The 22,034-nt window shown below is 43.7% G+C and overlaps 1 protein-coding gene across 3 annotated transcripts in view; it reads left to right on the forward strand.

Moving 5' to 3' along the window:
• The first annotated feature begins 1,239 nt into the window (after positions 1 to 1,239).
• Positions 1,240 to 22,034, forward strand: part of LOC101159345 (leucine-rich repeat-containing protein 38) — a 36,662-nt gene continuing 15,867 nt past the window's right edge. Inside the window, exons 1-3 of one of the 3 annotated variants that reach the window (XM_020703612.2) lie at positions 1,505 to 1,692; positions 1,831 to 1,922; positions 2,435 to 3,072. In XM_020703612.2, the coding sequence (XP_020559271.1) occupies positions 1,867 to 1,922; positions 2,435 to 3,072 (694 nt within the window). In that variant the 5' untranslated portion in view covers positions 1,505 to 1,692; positions 1,831 to 1,866. Of the gene's footprint in view, positions 1,923 to 2,434; positions 3,073 to 22,034 lie in introns of all 3 variants that reach the window. The other 2 variants (XM_020703614.2, XM_020703611.2) reach the window with 2 other exon arrangements.

Here is a 22,034-nt window from a genome sequence, read left to right on the forward strand (position 1 = left end):
AACTGGCAAAGATGGTCAGCAATCCATGAGGGTGAAATGAAGATACATTTTGAAAGTCAAACGCCATCTCAAGCGAGCGCTCGATACGCCAACAATGACACTTTGGCTTTGAAAGATCGATACAGAGTCGAGCCGCACGCTTGAGCAAAACATCTCTACAGTATACACCACTAGGTCTTAATAACCCCCCCCCCTCCTTTTAGGCGGGTAGGGGCGCAGCAGGCATGTCGCTCAATTCGCGCCGCAGGACCTTTGATCGCGTCTGTACCTTTGACTTGACACTAAAAACTGGTCGCCGCGCAAATCGTGTGTGGTGTGAACTCAGCTCAACACTGTCAATTGAATGGGACCAATAGATTTATGATCATATACGGATACGTTTACATTCATTAATATTTGTATTTCTGAGTATTTATGTAAAAAAAGTAATGTGTTAAAAAAGTCAAATCCTTAAATAATATAAGGGGGTCTTAAGAATATTTTAGAGGCGATTCAGCCCCCCCAAAAAAGGCCTAACAATACCACTGCTGTACACCACCAGTACCTAACAATGTCAGGTTTTTTTACAGGTCAGAAAACTGTTGCAAATCATCATAATGAAGAGCTCTCCGAAATAAATGGATAAATAAAACATCTTTATACATACAAGAATCTGTGGGGTCATGCCCTCTGAGCCCCCCAGCAGAGATGGCAGATGAGAGCTGTAATGAGGCTGAGACAACCACCGGTCCCCCCTCTGCACCGTCTTCTGTGGCCTGCTTATCACCCTTCCTGACATTGCAGGTTCAGGACGCCCTTCTGAAGTAACCTCTCATTGTTGAAACAGCAGACACAGCAACTGTTACAAATTCAGAAACACACCAAACTCTAAATGTTATCAACAGGCCATCAAGATTTTAAATTTAGTGGCCCTACGCTGTGACACAGTTTACCTGTTTCACAGATTTTTTCTTTTAAGTGCAATTTTTTTAAACGTTTCATTCTATAATACTGGACTTATGTTACTATAAAGATTTGAAAAGACAAAGTCCCACTCCTATCAGCTTTGATTGCAAAGCCTTTTACAGTGGTCTTTTTATCCTGATTATGCCGTTTTTAGGCAAAAAAAAAAAAAAAAAACGGTAGTTTCCAGGACCTTGTTTCTGCAGAGCGGCAGGAGTTCATTAGAAGTTTGCCTCTGAGTTGTGGGCAGGCCTGCCTTCATTTACCATCAACCCTTTGTTTACTCGCTCCCTTGAGAAATTGTCTTTGTGGCACCTTAAAACCCTGCACTAAAAATAATTTTCTACATGATAAACCTAATTAACATGCAGGTGAATATCTGCAAATGTTCTCCAGGTGCATTTGTGGTTCATTTAGGATGATTTTCTTTTTCTTCCTGACCTACACATCTTCTCCTAAGTATCACGTATTACTAGTCCTGCATTTTTGATAGTCTCATCCAACCAATCGTTTCTTCCCACTATGGGAAGTGACATCACATGTTGACAGCTTAGTTCAGGCACGCCCCCCTGAAAATGAGGAGAGGGGAGAGGGCATGAGATAAGCTGTGGTACACACAGAGGCAGACGTTGGATTGGCATGGCTGTGCAGCTCAGCGCTGCATCCACGGGGCTCCTGCCTGGACATTTCCATTCTCGTTGAAGCAGCCTTGAGACGGTGCAGACGGACAGAGGAACCCTAACCCGTGCTGTGTGTGTGGTTTTTTTTTTTACAGCATGTGCCGGGCTCTGGGAGACATAGAGGGAAAATTGAGGGGAGGGGGGAAAAACAACACCACCACCACACACTTGAGCGATGCTCCGTGAGCTTCTCTCTCTTTCTTTTCAGATCGTCGGGCTTTTCTGATCCTCGGACCTCGGACTAATGGAGGAATGCAACGATATAACTCTGTGCTTGTCATGCTTGAATCACACCTTCATATATCCTTTTGTGTCAGAGCCCTCATTGTCTTTGTCTGTCCCTGCCGCCAGACCAACTGTAGGGTAGTGTGGCGGACTCGGCTTCCTCCTCAACCCCCCTCTTCTCCCCTGTGTGTGTCCCAGACTTTCCTTCAGTCTACGATCGCTCGAACCCATTTTGCTCCTCGGAGCGCCACTCCTCTTTGTGTCAGGCACGTTTTCTCTCGCTGCCCGTCTTCCCCTCTCTGTCCACTCACAGCAGGCAGGCTGCTCTTCTGCCTTTGCCGCTTGCTACATGATCTGTTGGAAACCAGTTGTCGTCTCCGTTGTGTTGTCTCGCAATTCCAGAGCTCTTTCAGTAATCCATCTCCATAACGTCAGGATGTTCATTCAGGAGGACTGATCCCCTCCACCCCTTTCCCCTCCCTCATCCCAATCTCCTGCCCTCTGACCCCCACCTTGTTGCCGTCACCCCCCCCACCCTTCTCCTCTTCGTCCCCAATCGAAGTGTTTTCTTTCCTAACACATTTCACCCTTCTGACCATGTTGCCATGCGTCTGCTGGCTTCACACTATCCTCGTCTTGCTGTCCTCTGCCTTATGGACCCTGGGGGAAAACTGCCCAGCGATCTGCCTTTGCCCCGATCCTCACACTGTTGACTGCAGCGGTCGTGGGTTGACCCGGCTACCCGAGGAGATCCCTTTGGACATCCGTAGGCTTTTGTTGGCTGACAACTGGATACCTCGCATTCCTTCGGACTTCCTGGTTCTGTACAGTGACTTGGTTTATCTGGACCTCCGGAACAACTCCCTCTCACACATAGAACCCGGGACCCTGAGCACCTCCTCTAGACTGGTCTTCCTGGACTTGGGCAGTAACAATTTGACTGAAATCCCCAAGGGGACTTTCGGGGAGACCCGGAGCCTGATCAAACTGCGACTGGGAAACAACCCGTATCTCAGCAATGTCAACGAGGATGCCTTCCTGGGCCTCACCTCTCTGAGAGAACTTGAACTGGAACGTAATGCATTGTCTACCCTGAAGGTGGGGGCATTGAAACAGTTGCCCTCCCTGCGGGTGGTGAGGCTAGAGGGCAACCCATGGGTGTGCAACTGTAATTTTACCAACCTCTTTGAATGGCTGATGGAGAACAGCCACAAGCTTCCAAACGGTGAGTGTTAACGCCAGAGTCTGCTTGTCTTCCGGTGCTTGACCCAAATTAAGTGTTTATGAGTAAATCATCCACGAGCAGTGCAGCAAATCCATAAGCATAGCACTCCTCTGCTCTATTTATATTGGAGAAGAGGAATTCCCCCTCCCTCCCCTTTGCTCTAATTTATTTTCTTTCTTCCTCCACCCCCACAGAACATAATGTGTGAGGCTGAGTGCGTAATAGCAGAAAATAGTTGTTTAAAAGTGACAAGCGTGTGTTATTAATAAATCCAATCAATTGAAAAGTCCATAGAGCTCATGTGATCTGAGCTAAAACAGAACAAACAAGTGAGGGGGTGTGTTTATCAATTCAATCAACATTTTTATTTCCAATCCACGGTGACACTCAAACTAAATCCATAGTGGTGTTTCATGTTTTTTTTCTGTTTTCTTTATCCATTAGGATTTTTATACTCACGACTCCATCTAGCACAGCGATTTAGTCACGGATGAGTTACATAACAGGATGGATGATTTGGTGTTTTTGCTACGTAATCTTGCATGCTGATTTCAGAGGAACCTCAAGACAGAGGGGCTAGCCTCTTCTTGGAGCGGTAAATAGTGATGACAATAGAATCTGTAAGGGATTACTTTAGTGCCAACACTTACAGGTGCTGAATATTAAATGAGGTGGCAAGACATATCTTGCATACTAAAAATGATTTAGTATTTTAATCCTCACGGCTCCAAGGGGCTTTTAAGTGGTCGTGTAATTGTGAATGTAAAACAGATTTAAATGTGTCTTTCTAATTGGTGAACATCAACATCCTACTGAAGAGGAACTCTGTGGGAAAAAAAAACACTATTTATGACCTTGGAGAGGACACAGACAGCGGTTTGTCATGAGTTGTTTCAGCAATAAAACTGGACTAAACGCATTTCACAGTCTTGACGTACAACGCACAGTGCTGCTGTTCTATGACAAAGATTCTATTCCATCGAATATTTCATTCAAATCAGATTGTATGCATTTTAGAAATGGGGGGGTTGCTCAGGTGGAGGTCGTGAAGAATGTTGACAGTCACGTGTGCTTCTGTTTCGAGGGTAATAGGGCTGTGAAATTTTGACTTGTACATTCAAAGAGGAGCTTATGTCGTGGCCGATGAATCAAATCATCAAAGGGCTTGAACACGTTTTATGCATCTCTGCGTGTTTCTTTTGGGGCAGTCTTGCAAATGAGCAGAACATTTTGTTTTTGTTCTGCTAGCAGCTCTGCTCAGCTATAGACGAGACGTGAAGCATGCTGTCTTGTGCTGGAGTCCCTCTCAGATAACTTTTGGAATAATAGACAATATTTGTGTTTTTGTTTTTACCGTGCTATTTAGTCGCTTTAGGATCTAGGATCCTGTCTCTTTGGGGAACTGTACCATGTTCCCATATATATTGTTTAAATACCCCAGATGTTTTTGCTGTGAATGATTTAAAACATTCAGATGGACCTTAAGTAACCTTTACTTTAGGAAAAAGGAGCAGAAGGTACATTCTTTTCTGAAGATACTTCCGATTTGAGTGAGGAGTATATGAGTGAGGAAATGGCAACTGCAGATTTTTCCATTGTTTTTACATATTTCTGGACAATACCATCATTATGGAAACTACCAATAAAGACGTGCTACAGCATGAACTGGACACTTTTTTAATGAGCAAGGTAAATCGTTTGGACCTAAATGCATCAAAAACCAAAGAATTGATCAACTGTTTCCTCCATCTCCATACCATAATTTCACTTTAACACTAAATACCTCTTTAGAAATGCCAGCAGCGACGTTTTTATTTTTCTACATAAACTTTGAAAACTCCAACATTCTTTCAGCTTTTGTTTTAAAGGTTTCATGGAATTCATCTTTTCATTTAACATAGTTTCTTGGTTTGGTTCACAATTTACAATAATGGTTCAAAGCTTTACTGATGTCTACAGACTCCACATATTCAGATCTTTACCGCCAAGGACAAAGAGAGCTACTTGGAGTTTTAGACAAGTATCACACCTGGGTGCATCAGAGCTAGTGGGACTTTATACCAGCCGCAGTCTGTTAAATAGCTAATCTAAATTCTATGATGACATTTTTTAGGTTATTTTGTTGTTTTTTTGTATTCTGAATTGTTTTGATTTTACTGATTTTGTGTCTGCTCTGTGTTGGACCGGCAAAGGAAGTTTAGACTACCTGAACATATGATATATATACTTTGACTGTGCTCTCTTGCATCTTTTTATCCAAAATACAGCAGCATCTAAGCTGATTTACTGATATATTTCTCCACCAACAGTCAAAATGAAAAAACGTCGCTTTTCCCTGTCAAACACTGAATGGCCTCAGGGTGAAGGTGCTATATAATAAAGTTGCTTTTCCTTGTCCAGCTGCTGTTTAGATTAATACCTAATTTAATTTATGAAAACATTATCCAGCTGTGAACCTTAATAACCGTAATGTTCTGATGAGTGATAACAGGAAGCGGTTTAATTTTTAAAGTAGAGAGTTGCTCCCTAACATTTTTCCAATGAAGCTATTAATTATTGTGAATCAGTGTAAGTCATCCATGGCTACTGTTGTCTCGATCTGCTTGTTTTGTCTGAAAAGTGTCACAAAATAAAAGGGTTATTTTCCCAGAATTCCTAAATTCCAAGTTACTTCAGGTCTTTTAACCTAACTCTGTTCCTAAAATTTGCCTAAAAATTGTGGAAAGAAATATTTTAAACTTAGCTTCTTTGAGCAACTCCCGTACTTAAACCATCTTTTCCTCTTTGCGTTGTCTCATTTGATGGTATCACATGGACTTTTCACAGCTTGGTCAGTTATCAAGGTTGTTACAGTATTCATACAAAACAACGACCAAATCAAATTTGTTAAACGTTTTTAAAAATCCAGACTCCCTTAAAAGCCATAAATAAAAGAAGAAAGTTTGCCCATCCTGGAACCGTGTCGAACATTTTTGAGATGCAGTTGGAAAGTAATGATACAAGTGTTGAGTTCCCCAAGCAAATGATTAAATGATCCAAACTGGTTATAGTATGAAACCGTGACATAACAAATAGATTTTAGATTGATCATCCTCATTAAAAGGTTTGTCCTCCCCAGAGGAGCCGCAGAGTTCATCGCCACCTGCTGACCCAAAGGAGTGTGCGACTTACTGAATATCAGACAGTTGGATTTAGCAAACCCGACTGGTTCACACATGCAGTCAGCAAACTGCCAGATCAAATTAATGGAATGATGGAGCTCCGATTGCAGAAAAAGGTTGTGACCTGTTATCTGGGATATCGCATTAGAAGTGGTTATGCAACAACAGATGGACACTCATTAGTAAATGAGCTTGATAAGCGTCACAGTATTGATTTACTCAAAGTAGCGTCACCACTGCGGGCATTTTTACTTAATAAGATGAACAAAAACTGAGCGAAATTCATTTTTCTCAACACGTTGATGTGAACTTTAACATGTTGTGTGTGAGATCTGTTTGATCAAACAAGAAAATTACATTCTGTCAAACATGTCCACTTTCAATTAAATTTCATTCATGTTGGCCAATATTACACCTCAGCCCGTGCACCTAGAGGGAGAAAGCGTACGGATGGTACAGACATACAAGTACCTGGGGGGTGTGTTGGACCACAAGCTGGACTGGACTACCAACACGGACCAGCTTTACGAGAAGAGCCAGTCCAGGCTGTACTTTCTCCGGAGGCTGCGCTCCTTCAACATCTGCACAAAACTGCTGCACATGTTTTACCAGTCGGTGGTGGAGAGGGCTCTCCTCTATGCTGCTGAGTGCTGGTGCAATACCAGCAAGAAGAACATCTGCAGCTCAACAGGATCATCAAGAGGGCGAGCTCTGTGGAGGGACTGCAGCTGGATCCGGTGGAGGAGGTGGCAGAGCAGAAAACTCTGAGCAGGTTCAGGGCCATCATGAGGAATCCCTCACATCCCCAACATGAGGCCTTCACCAGCAGGAGGAGGACATTCAGCAACAGACTGCTGTCCCAGCGCTGCTCCACAGAAAGACTGAAGAAACCTTTTGCTCCTCGTGCCATCAGGCAATACAACTCTCTGGCAGGGCATCTTGGAAGTAATTTATTGTATTTTATTTTTATTTTTTTTATTTTTTACCCACTGATTTTAAAATTACCAATTAATTTTTTTATCTATTACTCTTTTGCTATTTTTTTAAAAACTATTTTTAATGTTTTTAATGTGTGTGTGTGTTTTTAAGTGTGAGCAGATGGCCTTTTTTAAATTTCCTTAGGGATTATTATAGACCTATTCTATTCTAATCTATTCAATAGTTGTCTTAATGGGCTTCAAACCGGAAGTTGTGTAATAAACATAAATCATAAAGAGCATAGAATTCAATGGGTAATGGCTAAACTAATCAGGGCATCCCTGCCCTTAGACACTCCTTAAGGAAAAACTCCTAAAATAAAAAAATAAAAAACGGATTCCAGAAAAGAAAGAAGAAACCTCAGGGGTGTCCACATCAAGGCGGGATCCTCCCCCAGGACGGACAAGCGATGTACCAGAACTCATAGAGAAAACTAGCTTATCTAACTCTACAACTACATGTTTAAAGTCCAGCATGTGAGCCTCATACTTTGACCATATTAGTGTCAGGGCAGTTTTAGTTAAATCAGTTGTGAAACAATCACTTTGAAAACTGATGTTCTGAAGCCCCTCATTCTTTCCAGTAATGACTTGTGTTTTACTTTTTCATTGCTGTAAAAATCAAGAAAATTAAATCGCCTGCCTTTATATGCCACCCATCCTCATTATCCTTTTTTCAGACATGTAAATCTGTATGTATTAAAGGTATGAACCGTTTACTGCGACAGGCGGGCGACCTGTCCAGGATGTCCCCTCCCTTCACCCACAAGTGACTGGGATAGGCTCCCGAACCCCTTGAACCCGAAAGGGACAAGAAGGGACAGAGGATGAATGAATATACCATTTAATTTCAGCCTTTACCTCATTGTCACAGCAGTATTCTGCCATGCTAACTTATTTGGCTCATTTGTGAGGCCAAACGACTGCCCCCTGCTTTCAAACTAAAGATCATGAGTTTAAAGCCTTCTGACTTTTATCATTTTATCAAGCTTTCTTTGTGCTTGATGCTATGCTGAGGTCACTTCAGACTTTATATTAGACACTGACACTTGAGAAAATTCACAAACCGAACAGTGTGTCCTTGTTCATGACCTCCTGCTTTGTGTTGCTGGGCGCTGTCATGTGGCAGTTGAACTCCAACACCCTCCCTATCATTGACCCACTTTTCCTTACCTGTACCTGCCCAGGTGTTGAGGATAATTTAAAACTGTAGTTTTAAATAGATCAGGTTTTGCTGCTTCAGCCTTAGGATCCTGCAAATGATGCTGGCATGCAGCAAATATTTGTGCAGTAGTTTCTTAAATAAATGTTGCTTGATTGTTTTTAGCACAGACGGTTGTTTTCTGTGCGGATGTTTCTTAACATGGGCCTCTCTAATTTAGCTTTGCTGTAGGACAATTCCTAAATGGCCCATTTTTATTAAGTTTCCACAAATCAGCAGCTTAATTTGATTTAATCTTCATTTTCTGTAAATCCAGAATCTGGTATGTTTTACAAAATAAAACTTCCTTCAGAATCTGAAAATAAACAACAGAGATCATAAAAATTACCTACTGTATTTTTTAAAAATCTGCAGCCTGGTACTGAGTGACCCACGGACCAGAACCGGACTGCAGCCCAAAACTTGTGGACCATTTCTTTATGGTATCAGATAAAAAAGCGTATACACTGGTTGTATGTTAAACAACATCAGAGGTGTGTTTTATTTTCTTTGGTAAACTTGGATTATTCTTTTGAAATGTAGTCTGCACAAAATAGATCAAGTAAACCGGATGCTTTTAAAATGTCAGAACTGTACAGTCCATACATAAAACATTTAGGCAAATTAATTGAACAGAATAAAGACGTAAAAAAAACTGAGCTGGTTTTGCATAAGGCTTCCCAAAGAATTTATAGTTTCTGCTCAGAAAGGCTGCATAATGTTGCAGCTGCAAAACCCAGGGTTGTAAATCCAAATCCAATTTAATTATCCTTTTTATTTTATTTATTTTGTTATTTGAAAAAAAAATCCCTGATAATTTGGAGTCTTAGTGGAGAACACTTCAAACATTCCAGGTGAGTGTGATGAGCTGATGGCTGGTTAATCTATAAAAATACTGGTAAACTGTCTCTGACCACATGTGCAGCTTGAGGATAAACAATTATTTGACAAATCTGTGTAGACTCATTCATCCACGATGGTTCCATAGCAGAAAAAGTCACCTGGATTAGGACTGTTTTTCTTCTTGGATAAGATGCATCTTCATTTATTTGACAATCAAAAATGATTGAATAGTTAGTCAGATGTTTTGAACTGTAAGCAGAGATATGTTTGTAATATTTTGTGTGTTTTAGGTTTTTCTTTGTTACTTCTCAGCCTCATAAATGTTTCAGTGGAGGAATGAGTGTAAACATACTCCACTGCTGTCTCCTGTGCTCTTAGGTTAAGGATGAACAAAGGCCATGTATAATTCAGAGTGACACAGTTCTACGCCACATTGGTCTGAGTAATTGGAGCTGGAACTGCCTACCGGGCAGGGCAGGCCAACTTCTCATAGGAGATGAGGGATGGAGGCAGAGGCCTGCCATGGCATCGCTATCAACACTAACCATGACCTGAACAGTATTTTTTGCAAATTCGCAGTTCACGCCACACCTGAGACTAAGTCAGAATTTTCCTTTACCCACTATCCACTTGCTCCTCTGGGGGAATGTCACTTTGCACAAACAGCTAAGAAATATGATGGCATTAACACTGCACACAAATTATGCCACAGTACTCCAAATGCTATATTTACCCCCCATGGGTAAGAGATGGGAAAATATGTGTTCCAGTACCACAGGCTGTTTGCTTGTTTTATCTTGGCCTAATTTCGTGTTTTTGTCAAGCTGGTGTGAGACGGAGAAAGTGTTGACATAAGAGGCAGAGAGGGAAAAGGTGGACAGAACAACACAGAGCATCAGCTATGAGATGAAGAAACGAAAGATGACTTCAAAGTTTCTGAGAGAGAACACAAATCAAAGAAAGGAACAGCATCTTTGTGTCTTAATGACTAAAAGAGACAACAACAAAAAACGGAGGCAAATGCAGGAGTTATTGCTTTCAGCACCAGGAAGTGAATAATTATGTTTTAGTGATCATAGAGGGTGGTTTGATGTTCATTAATCTTTCAAAACTTATAAAATTTGAATACTGAACATATTATCTTTTTTTTTTATCTTACAGCTCAAAAAAGCCTGCTTATCTCCAATCTAATGGAACCGTATTTATAAAACACACAAAAAAAGAATGAAAAGAGAAAATTCAAAGATAACTGACCTTTTTCTAAACTATAGTTTTTTAACCCCTTGACTCCTGAATTTATTTCCAGCAACAACCAAAAAGTCACATGTTTTTGCTTTCAAATAGATTCTGGATTAAAATTTTTAAACCACCAACGTGGTTTAATGCACATTTGCATCATTGTGCATCAAGGGGTCAAATTTGTACCTAAACATGTCGTTTCCTAAACTTGATTTTCATTCTACAGGTATATAAACATTTTTATTTAGATTTTCCCTTAACCTTGTAACCACTCTGCCTTTACTCCTTTGTAGACTAATATTACTGGTAAAACCAGAATATTGTGAAGGTTTTTTTAGTTTGCATGTGTTCATGGTTACCAGTGCTTCAGAAACCAATAAGGGGGCTAAAATCTACAGAAGGAAGATGTTTGTGCAGAGATCAATCGTTTGGTACTGAGAGCGCGGGGCAAAATGAATCCCCAATATCAGTCTGTGATGGCAAAGTAGATCAATCTCAGCTGAAACAGGGGATAGCTTATATCCTGTCAACTGCTTGTAACTTTAAAAGCAATCAATCAAAGCTCTGCGCCAAGACTGTAATGCATCCGTGTGGGTAGACGTACCTGGTGGTGTAAAGGAGTGATTTGTAATGCATTACTGGACAGAGGCCTGCTCTGCAGCCACTGCATTTATGAGCACAAAGGTGGTGCAGGTTATTTATGAGCCCTAAAATGTGTTGGTATTGATCTACACATCTTTAATGCTGACAGTGACTCTTTGAAGATCTATTCGGAAGTTGCCGAATAACGGTTAGCTTTCATTTGGTGACAGGAACTAACCATTTTTTAAGTACACAAACAGTATGTATTTCAATCGACAATAAAAAATGATTATATTTAGGACAAAACCTCATTGACTGTATCTGAGAGCTTGACTCAGTGATGTCGTCCATAGAAAATGGTTTACTTTCAGATCCAACAAATGACGTCAATTCAGTCGGCGTTCTTAACGGACGCCACCACGTTGGAGCAAGATGTCATCAGGAAGCAGTGATTGGTCTTAATCGGTCCAAGTCCACTCTCAGCCAATTACGAGTGAGCCTGTTGGAAGGCCACACCCGTACTATTTGAAAGCTGGCTACTCAAAATCTGTCCCACATTTTGAATGTTGGATGTGGGGGCCAGCTGGCTCCACATACTTTTGTTGAGGCGTCTGATTGGTTAGTTTATAATTTAATTAACTTGAACTAAAGAAAAAATATCATGGAAAAAATTAGGGTTATCAAGAGTGTGTACAAAAAGGTATCAGAATGTTTTTTCTGACCAATAGAATGAGTGACAGCTGTTTATTTCTCTATAGAAGTCAATAGGATTTTGGCTTCTTGGAACTTTGGAAGTTTCCATTTAATTAGAGTGACAAATGGGGTCAAGCTTGAAGTTTGGTTACTGTGTGGGGTTATCCTTGCCTCTGGGCTTCACACCCAACAGGCTTTGCAGTTGCTTTGGGCGTGGTCTGATTCAGTGTTCATATATAAGATGATTTGCCCGCTTTATTTCAGTTTTTTGGCATATGAGTGAATAAAGCTTCACGTATCGAAGTCAAGACTTGTCTTCTCATTCATTGCCACATTGGTGACCCCAATCGTGAATAATGTCAGAACCAGCAGACGCGCGAGTTTCAACGTCATCTTCAGTGACCTCGCCATCTCCCGCGCGCGGGGACCCGGCCATGCTAGCTGCCGCCGCCGTGAAGCTGCCCGAGTTCTGGCAGAGCGATCCCGCCTCCTGGTTCCAGCATGTCGAAGCCCTTTTTCATCTGCGCGGGGTGCACACGGATGACGCCAGGTACTACTTGGTGGTGGCTGCTCTGGATCAGCAGTCCACACGCAGGGCAATGCCGCTGCTGCGCAGCCCGCCCCCGCAGGAGAAGTACGCGGCTCTGAAGGAGCTTCTGCTGCGGAGATACAGCCTGTCTGCTTCAGAGAGAGCAGAGAAGATCCTCAGCATGTCGGGCCTGGGAGACAGTTCGGCTGTGGACTTGATGGACAGCATGCTCTCGCTGCTCGGCTCGGATGAGGGCGGTTTTCTTTTCCCGCACATTTTTTTTGCGGCAGCTCCCACCGCCCGTGCGCGCGGCTTTGGCCAACTCTCCTCGCCTGGCAGCGGGAGATTACAGAGGACTGGCTGAGGAAGCGGACCGAGTTCTACTGGCTACCAGGCGTTTTGCCGTGCAGCACGTGACGTCTGATGCCCACATGCAGGAGACGGAGGACGATCCGGTATCGGTGTCTGCAGTCGGCGAGGGCGCGCGCCGCGGGACCTCCCTGTGCCGTTTCCATCAGAGGTTCGGAAGGAAAGCAAAGCGCTGTGTCCCGCCATGTGCGTTTTTGAGTTCGGGAAACGCAGCAGCCGGCACTCGGTAGCAGCTGTGAGTGCTGGCGAACGTGGAGAGCTGCTGTTTGTTACGGACTCTTGCTCCGGACGTCGTTTCTTGGTGGACTCTGGCGCCCAGAAGAGTTTGGTTCCCCCCTCCGGCTCAGAGATGTCCACCGGTGGACCGCCGCTGTGTGCGGCTAACGGATCTGCTATCGGGACTTTTGGGACCAAAAGGACAACTGTATGTTTTCATGGACGTAAGTTCAATTGGGAATTTGTCGTTGCCTCCGTTTCTGTTCCCATTATCGGTGCAGATTTTTTGTGTGCACATAGTTTGTTGGTGGACATGGCTAACCGCAGACTAATAGACGCGATCACTTTTGCCACTGTCCCATGTGCAGCTGGGGGGTCTGGGCCTGTCATGCGCGCGCATTTTTTGTCATGCGATGACGTTTTTCAGAGTTTGTTGGCTGAGTTTCCATCCTTGACCACCCCCGCCTTTTCCTCCACTGTGGCTAAGCACGGCGTGGAGCATTTCATCCCCACTAAGGGCCCGCCAGTTTTTGCTCGTGCACGGCGCCTCGATGCGGCAAAACTCTCCATCGCTAAGGAGGAGTTCGCCACCATGGAAAGTCTGGGTATCGTGAGGCGCTCTAACAGCCCGTGGGCGTCGCCCCTCCACATGGTGCCCAAGGCAGATGGTTCCTGGCGCCCGTGCGGGGATTTTCGCCGTCTGAACGACGCTACAACACCTGACCGTTATCCCATTCCCCACATTCAGGATTTTTCGGTTCGTTTGTGCCGCGCCTCAATTTTTTCCAAAGTGGACCTGGTGCGCGGTTACCATCAGGTTCCTGTGCGGGCAGAAGACGTGCCTAAGACTGCAGTGATCACTCCTTTTGGTCTTTTTGAGTTCCTGCGCATGCCCTTCGGTCTAAAAGGTGCAGCCCAAACCTTTCAAAGGTTAATGGACTCCGTGCTACGCGGTCTCGAGTTCGTGTTCGTCTATCTAGACGACATTTTGGTGGCCAGCCCCTCCCCTGAAGAGCATCTCATGCACCTAAAGGAAGTTTTCCAGCGGTTGGAAATCCACGGCTTGATCGTTAACCCGGCTAAATGCCAGTTTGGTTTGTCAGCCATTGATTTTTTGGGCCATCGAATTTCAGCGCAGGGTGCGGTTCCTCTTCCCGTCAAAGTTCAGGCCGTGGCTAAATTTCCCCGCCCTGAAGTGGTTAAGTCCCTACAGGAGTTCTTGGGGATGGTGAACTTTTACAACAGGTTCATTCCCCGGGCTGCCCACCTGTTACAACCGCTTTATGACAGTTTGCGTTCAAAGAAAGCCACAGACCCTGTGGAATGGACCCCAGACCGCGTTGCTGCATTTGACGGAGCTAAGTCAGCCTTAGCAAAGGCTGCACTCCTCGCGCACCCAGACCCAGATGCTGAGATCGCGCTGACTACTGACGCTTCAGATATAGCAGTGGGTGCTGTGGTAGAGCAGCGAGTGGCGGGCGCTTGGCAGCCTCTTGCATTTTTTAGCCGCAAGTTGCAGACTCGGGAACGCAAGTATAGTGTGTTTGACCGCGAGTTGCTTTCACTGTATTTGGCAACTCGACATTTCCGTTTTTTGTTGGAAGGACGTTCTTTCGTTGCCTATGTGGATCATAAACCACTTACGTTTGCCATGGCTAAGGTGAGTGAACCTTGGTCTGCGCGCCAACAGCGCCATCTGGCAGCCATTTCTGAGTTTACGACTGACATACGTCACGTAGCCGGAAAGTCCAACACTGTTGCTGACTGCCTCTCACGCGTACTCGTCTCCCCGGTGCTTGTTGGGACGGATTTTTCTGCTATGGCCGCCGAGCAGCCTGGTGATGCAGATATTCTTGCCCTCCGCTCTGGTAGTTCGGGCCTCAAGCTTGAGGATATTGTGTGGCAAGATGGTGGTCTAACTCTCCTGTGTGACGTTTCCACGGGACGGCCACGGCCGGTGGTTCCTGCCGGGTGGCGGCAGCGCATTTTTGAATCTGTTCACTCCCTCTCCCACCCAGGTGTACGTGCGTCTGTAAAGCTGGTTAGTTCCCGTTTTGTGTGGCCTGGGTTGCGTAAGGATGTGAAGGGCTGGGCCGCAGCTTGCGTTGCATGTCAGCGCGCCAAAGTTCACCGGCACACAAAAGCCCCCCTAGAACCTTTCCCGATCCCAGCCAAGCGTTTTGACCACGTTCACGTGGACTTGGTTGGCCCACTGCCTCCTTCGAAGGGTTTCACACATTTGTTAACAATGGTGGATCGGACCACCAGGTGGCCTGAGGTAGTTCCTCTGTCCTCCACTACATCTGCTGACGTGGTCGGTGCTTTTCTCTCTGCCTGGGTTGCTCGTTTTGGTCTACCGTCAGACATTACTTCAGACAGGGGCCCCCAGTTCACTTCGGAGCTTTGGTCGGGAATGGCGCGATCTTTCGGGGTGCAGGTGCACCGTACTGCGGCTTATCATCCTCAAGCGAACGGGTTGTGCGAGCGTTTCCACCGTTCTCTTAAGGCTGCCCTCCGTGCAGCGCTCACAGATGACTGTTGGTTGGATCGTTTGCCGTGGGTCCTACTTGGGCTACGCTCAGCTCCTAAGACCGACCTAGACGCGTCCTCCGCTGAGTTAGTGTTTGGACAGCCGCTCCGAATTCCTGGGGAGTTTTTATTAGAGTCGTCTGCCCCGGGCCCCCGTTTACCGTCGGCTCCTGGCCCCGTGCACCACTGCGTCCCACGGTCATTTATGCCTGCATCGCTCCAGTCAGCCCAGTTTGTTTTTGTCCGACATGACGCCCACCGCTCGCCCCTTCATCCCCCCTACGATGGTCCGTTTCGTGTCCTGGAGAAGGGGGACAAATGTTTTGTCCTGGACATGGGTGGGCGCAGAGACTTTGTGACAGTGGACCGGCTGAAACCAGCGTTTGTGTTGACAGGCGACGCTGTGCAGCCAGCTCGAGTTCCTCGCCGGGGGCGTCCTCCTTCCAGACCCCCAGATCTGCCACGCTCTACAAACAGCGTCCCACAGTTGGCTCCACAGGCTGCGGGTCGACATAGCCGTTTTGGCAGACTCATTAAACGCCCTTGCAGAATGGGTTTGGACACTTGAGTTCCTTTCTGGGTGTTCGGGGGGGGGCTGTGTGGGGTTATCCTTGCCTCTGGGCTTCACACCCAACAGGCTTTGCAGTTGCTTTGGGCGTGGTCTGATTCAGTGTTCATATATAAGATGATTTGCCCGCTTTATTTCAGTTTTTTGGCATATGAGTGAATAAAGCTTCACGTATCGAAGTCAAGACTTGTCTTCTCATTCATTGCCACAACATAAAAGATTGGTTAGAAAGTCTTCAGTTATCCACAGTTTGTCAGTCAAGCGCCTCTGGAATGGAACAGCTACTAAACAGCACAGGAGCAGACTGCATCTTGATTGGTTATTTGTGGGAGCACCCTGTTCTTCTCTGTGGCCTTGTAAATCTCACAAACATGTAAGGGGGCAGGGAATATCACCAAGGACTCCACTGACACAGGAAATAGACTTTTTGGGATGTTGTTTGTATATATTTTCTTTTTATATGGTAATGTCAGCAGGATCATACAATAAAATAAACAAATTATAGAAAACATAAGGAGGTAGTAGCTTATAAACTTTGTCCAGTGCTACTAAACATGTGTATAGAATTGGGACATCTGACCCACATCATTGCGATCCCATCCAGTCCCACGGTGGACACCAGCGCCTGACGGTGAAGGACCGTCATGGTGAGCCTCCTGCAGGGGATTGTCTGTTCTGCATTTTTGGTCAGAGAGCTGCCTGCAGTTCCTGAGCTCTAAGAAAACATTGACTGTGAGGAAGCAGAATTCTTGGTTTCATATAATCGGGATTCAATTCATCCCAATAGAAAATTAATCAAATCAAGCATTATCTACAAACTTTAGAAACCAAAGAATGAGAAAAGTATGGAAAAACAAGTGCTTACTTTGGTGTGATGCAGTTACAAATGTCTGTGAGAAATTCCTGTATACAGTGTGTACCCAGAACCCGTCACAGACGCTGCTCCATCCTGTACAAGTAGATGCACTGGATTGCATGTGACAGGCAGGAGCCTGTTCACCGCCTGTCTCTCTGTCACAGACGTCAGCCTGTTCAACTGTGTGCCTACAAAGGACCTACCCAACCTACCAATTGGTACCACGTCAAGCTTTGTCGTGCCCAGCAGATTATAATCTAGCAAAAAGCCTTTGCAACCAAAGTCACAGTCTGCAGCAGACATTTGCAGCCAGCTATCTGAGGACGTAAAAGCAGGTCCGTCCCTTCCTGCACAGAGCGTGACTTTAGAATTCAGTCCAATTTACTGTTCAATGTCAAGTACTCTATGGTTTCATATGCTAGACAGGACAGCCAAAGCCCCAACCATTAAAAGCAAAAGTATAAGAATGTATTTATTTGGGAGGATTTATATTTTTAATAAAGCACCTTGTTGTGTGGAGACTACATCATATAATTCCCGTCCGTCCTGGTTTTATGAAACTTAGCTGTCTGCAGCAAAATGGTACCAACGTTTCCTGCAGATGTTGCCACTACTTGGTTCTTTTGGGCTTCAATCCCAAATCCAAATGATAAGAGACTTTTATGCTTCAATCAAAGTCTGTGGGATTGTGGCTTCTTGGTACCAGCAGGTACTTCCTGTTTGGAACGCCAGGGGGGAGGGGTCACTCAGTCCAGTTCTAATACACAATCAACAGCTTACAACAATTAAAGAGCTATTTTTCACTAACCCCTTTCCTTTACTAACCCATGCAAATGTGTGCCTGCAAAAGTTCCTGAGACATAAAACCAAAAATAATTAGCAACAGCAAAACAATATGCACTGTTAATGTGCTCATGTCACACCTTGCAGCTCTTTCTATGAATGGATCTTGTAACCCTTGTTCTATCCTAGGCACTTTACCATTGGGAGTTGGGTCATCTAGACCCACTAGACAGTGCTCTGAACCTTTTTTCTTCAATGATTTGTGATCTTCACTGGTGTCCATGGATTACATGAAATCTTTCCACCTTTATCCACCTTTGTCATGGTAGGGAGAACACCTCAGTGTAGGGGGGGGGGGGGGGTCATCTAAGATAGCAAAAGGGTTAAAAAAATTAATAAAACAAGATTTTGGATGAATCTAACCTTTTTTTTGTTGTTACAGCAAACAAACAATCTATTAAGCATTTATGTGGGAATACTGACAGAGAAATTGGTCACTCTCTGAAACTCTGTGTTCAGCCACCCAAAGCAACAGACAGGGGGAGTAGGCTGGATGGAGAGTGGGGACAATGTCAGGTTTAATTTATGATGGAAGGATAGCACCCAGAGTGAAAGGGAAGGTATACAGGATGGTACTGAGACCAGCGATGATGTATGATGTGGAGATAATGGCTTTGGCCAAGAAGACACAAAGCAGATCTGGAGGTAGCAGTTTTCTGCTGGGGGTGGCCAGGCTGGACAGAATAAGTAATGAGTTTATTAAATAATGGACAGCATAGCTGAAGAGTTCTGCAGGACTTGAATGCAATCACTGAGCTACTGAGGACAGACAAAAAGAATGTGTGTCAATTTTTGAAGATGAATTTTGATAAAAGATCAAAACTCCAGCATCAGATGGTCCTTTGTGAATGAAAGGCAAGTCGGCAAGCTTAGCCTTTTCCTTCTCAACAGTAAAAGGGAGGCTGTGGATCGGTGTTGACGTGTTCTCATGTCCTTTGGGATATAAATGTGTGTCAGTGGAAGAACAAATGTCCTTAAGAGGAACAAAACAATGGAGGATGGCAGAGTTTAGTAGGAAAAGTTTAAGGTTCAGCAAATCTTTGTTTTGGTTTGAAACCATCCCCTCAAGCCGCAGTCACAACTGCCCCTATGGGGGTGGATCCGGGCTGTCTGCGGGTGAAATATGGGAAAGCCTGTATGGAGTGCGCAGGTGGAAATTTTGATGTCATTCACTGCTCTGTGATCCCGTAGAGCCTAAATGTTCATGCACATATGACCCGTCGACGTGACGGCTTAGACAGCACGTGAGGGTGACGCAGGCGTGTCATACAGGTTTTTCTGGTGTGCCCACTGTGTGCAATTTTAGAAATGAGGAAATGGGACAATCAGAGCTGAGTTTGTGCGGGCATCCTTTAGGTGTCCTGCGGGCAACATCTGGTATGTGTAGCTTTGCGTAAACTCGGGAATGGGCCACTTGACTAATGACTAGTGTGGCGCAAGGACATCGTATGACAGCATCACCCTTACGAAAGTGTGTGTAACTTCCATTAGCTTTACGAATACTTCATGGTACACTTACCATACACACCAATGGTACATTCCATTTTCAACGTTCCGTATGAGTGCATGTGGCTAAGGCGTTAAATCTACACTCTAATTTAGAGGGTTTAGCCTCTAAAAAGCCCAGAAATTTTGATTCGACTGTAAGGATTCAGTGGTTTGGTTTTCTTTGTCATGTTTTTGGTTTCCTTCTTGTCAGTCACTCCACTTTCAGGTTCATGATCCACAACTGTCTTCAGTTCAGTTAATTGCCCTCAGCCTATTTAAGTGTCTTGGTTTTTGTTCATCCTTGTCAGGTCATCTGCTCTGTTTTGTCACCGGTTTGTTTCTCCCCATAGTTTTGTCATGTTTCAGTTTGTTTATTAAATGTTTTATTTCCTGTCACCAAGCTTGGTCTCCTGCATTTTGGGTCCTCCACCACCAGTTCTTGACAGACTGACAGAGAAAAAACCCTGCTTTAAGAAAATTTGTGCTCAGACGATAAGGTTTAGTGAATCTCAAATCTTATTTTGCTTAGTTATTTTAATAAATGGGAGTTTTAGTTGTATTTGAAACATGTAGCCGAGGAGGAAAACCAAATATAATGTACGGATCAAACCAGACAGCAAGCTTAGTTGCAAAACTAAGAACAACTGAGTCCTAGATCAGTCTGGGTTAGATGGGCTGTAATGCTGCTGAAATGTCACAAAAAACCCAAAGAGTTCAGACATTCTTTACTTCCAATTTCCTCATGAACTATTGTGGTGCAGGGAGTGACTCATTGTCAGTCTGGACAGAAACTTAAGGTTTCAATAAAAAAATCACCTGGACTAGCCCAAGAAGTACAAGTGACTCACATGAAATCATGAAAGGCAAAAACAAAATTGATGAGCAGAAACTCATACTTTGGACTTTAAAACTTTCTGAAGGATTTGAGTAAACAAGCAGCAGGTGTGGAAATGAATTAAAATCAGTTGATCGCTGGTTGAAAAAGGTTTTTGGAGCCAGATCTCTTCACAAGGTAACCACTAGGGGGCTTCTTACACAAGTCAGATCCCTTTTTCTTTAAGGTAAACTGGCCAAAAGTTTTCCACCAAAAAAAAAGAAGCTAGTTCCAACATTTTTAACATTTCCTTTTATTCCATGTACAGTATGTCAATATTTTAGTTCCGTTTTGCCCAATGATGACAGCTTTCCTTCTTTAACAAGGTGGCAAGTTTACAAAAAAGATGTTTTATAAATCTTGTTTCCCTTTTCATTTATTAACATACATTTTTAATCAATCTGTTTAGAATTCTGAGGCTCGAATTTGCATATTTTAATTTTGACAGACAGATTTAGGTTGTTGTTTCCATTAAATTGTTTTCCCATTACATTATCTGTATGATTCACATTTCAGTGAATTCTGGTGCACTGATCCGCCTCTCTGCTTGTTCACTATTAATCCAGCACCTATATTCCTTTGTTTAGTTTGTTTTAGGAGTTTCTTTCTTTTTACTGAAGGACATTTTTTTCTGTAGTATTTGGTTTATTTCAGGCTCACAGAAACAGATAATTTCCTTCTCAGCAGGAAGTAAAAGTAATCTATCTTTTTTCTTGGGCCAAGTTTTTCTTTTGCAAAGTACTAACCAAAGAAAACTCACAACTTTTTAATAAATTGATTTAAAATTACTATTTAGTTTCTATTTATGGCATTTTTTCCACATCTTGCTGAGGTGTCAATACTCTCACAATGGTCACCAACTGAATACTTAACGAGTTGTAACAAAAAAATGTTGAAACAAATCTACCATAAGAAGTCAGGACCATGGAAACAGGCTCATCATAGGCTACGTTCACACTGCAGGGCTTTATGCTCAATTCCGATTTTTTTTTTAAAAATCAGATTTTTTTTTTTTTTTTTTGCAAGGCCGTTCACATTTCCAATTAAATGCGTACTTTAGTGATCTCCTGTGTGACCGTGAAATGACCCAGAAGTGACCCGCATGCGCAGAAGAGTACTCAACGGGGAACGACTTCACTCGTTGTCTGTGGAAGTAGCCAACGTTAGCAATGCATGTCAAAAACAGTGTTATCAAAGCGGAGCTCTTTTTGCATTATTACATTTATTTTCACAAAAGAGCCAGCACAATTACAATCTTCTCATTTTAAGAAGGCAATGGAGCCAGGATCATCTGTACCCACTGTTGTGGAATGGAGATGTGTATGTGGGGGGGCCGCGCTTGTGTGCGTGCATGTTGTTTATGTTCTAGTTCCCGCCCTATTTCAACGCAGAATTATGACGTTTGGAACGTCTCAATGACATACGGGTCGGATTCATGTGGCCTACGTATTGGATTCAGGACCACAGACCCAAGTGGCCTGGGTCGCATTTGAAAAGATCGGATCTGTGTCATTCAGACTGTCATGAAAAGATCAGATACAGGTCGCATAGGGGCAAAAAAATCAGAATTGGGTCGTCTCAGCCTGCAGTGGGAACGTTGCCATTGTGTGTTTTTCTATTTGTACTTTGGAGATGTATTTATTTATAATAATAATAATATTATTGCTTAAAAAATAACAAATACATTTTCTTTATACATGGTCGTTTCTTGGCATATTTTGAATCCAGGATGTTGTCATGTAGAATGCCAGCCAGCCTAACTTGTCTGAAAAATGTTTGTGTCCGTAGTTTAAACAAAGCAAAGTGTGTGAATGAGAAGTTCAGACTCCTTTTTTTTTTTTTTAGAGTAGAATTAATGTACAAAATCCAAAAGTGGATTCCAAATTAATCCATAAACTAGGAATAAGTATCAATGGTGGGTGGCCACATTAAAGTATATGCTAGAGCACATGTGTCAAACTCAAGGCCCGCCGGCCAAATGTGGCCCCCATGTC

The sequence above is a fragment of the Oryzias latipes genome, chromosome 5 (assembly GCF_002234675.1).
Source record: "Oryzias latipes chromosome 5, ASM223467v1".
NCBI classification, from domain to species: domain Eukaryota; kingdom Metazoa; phylum Chordata; class Actinopteri; order Beloniformes; family Adrianichthyidae; genus Oryzias; species Oryzias latipes.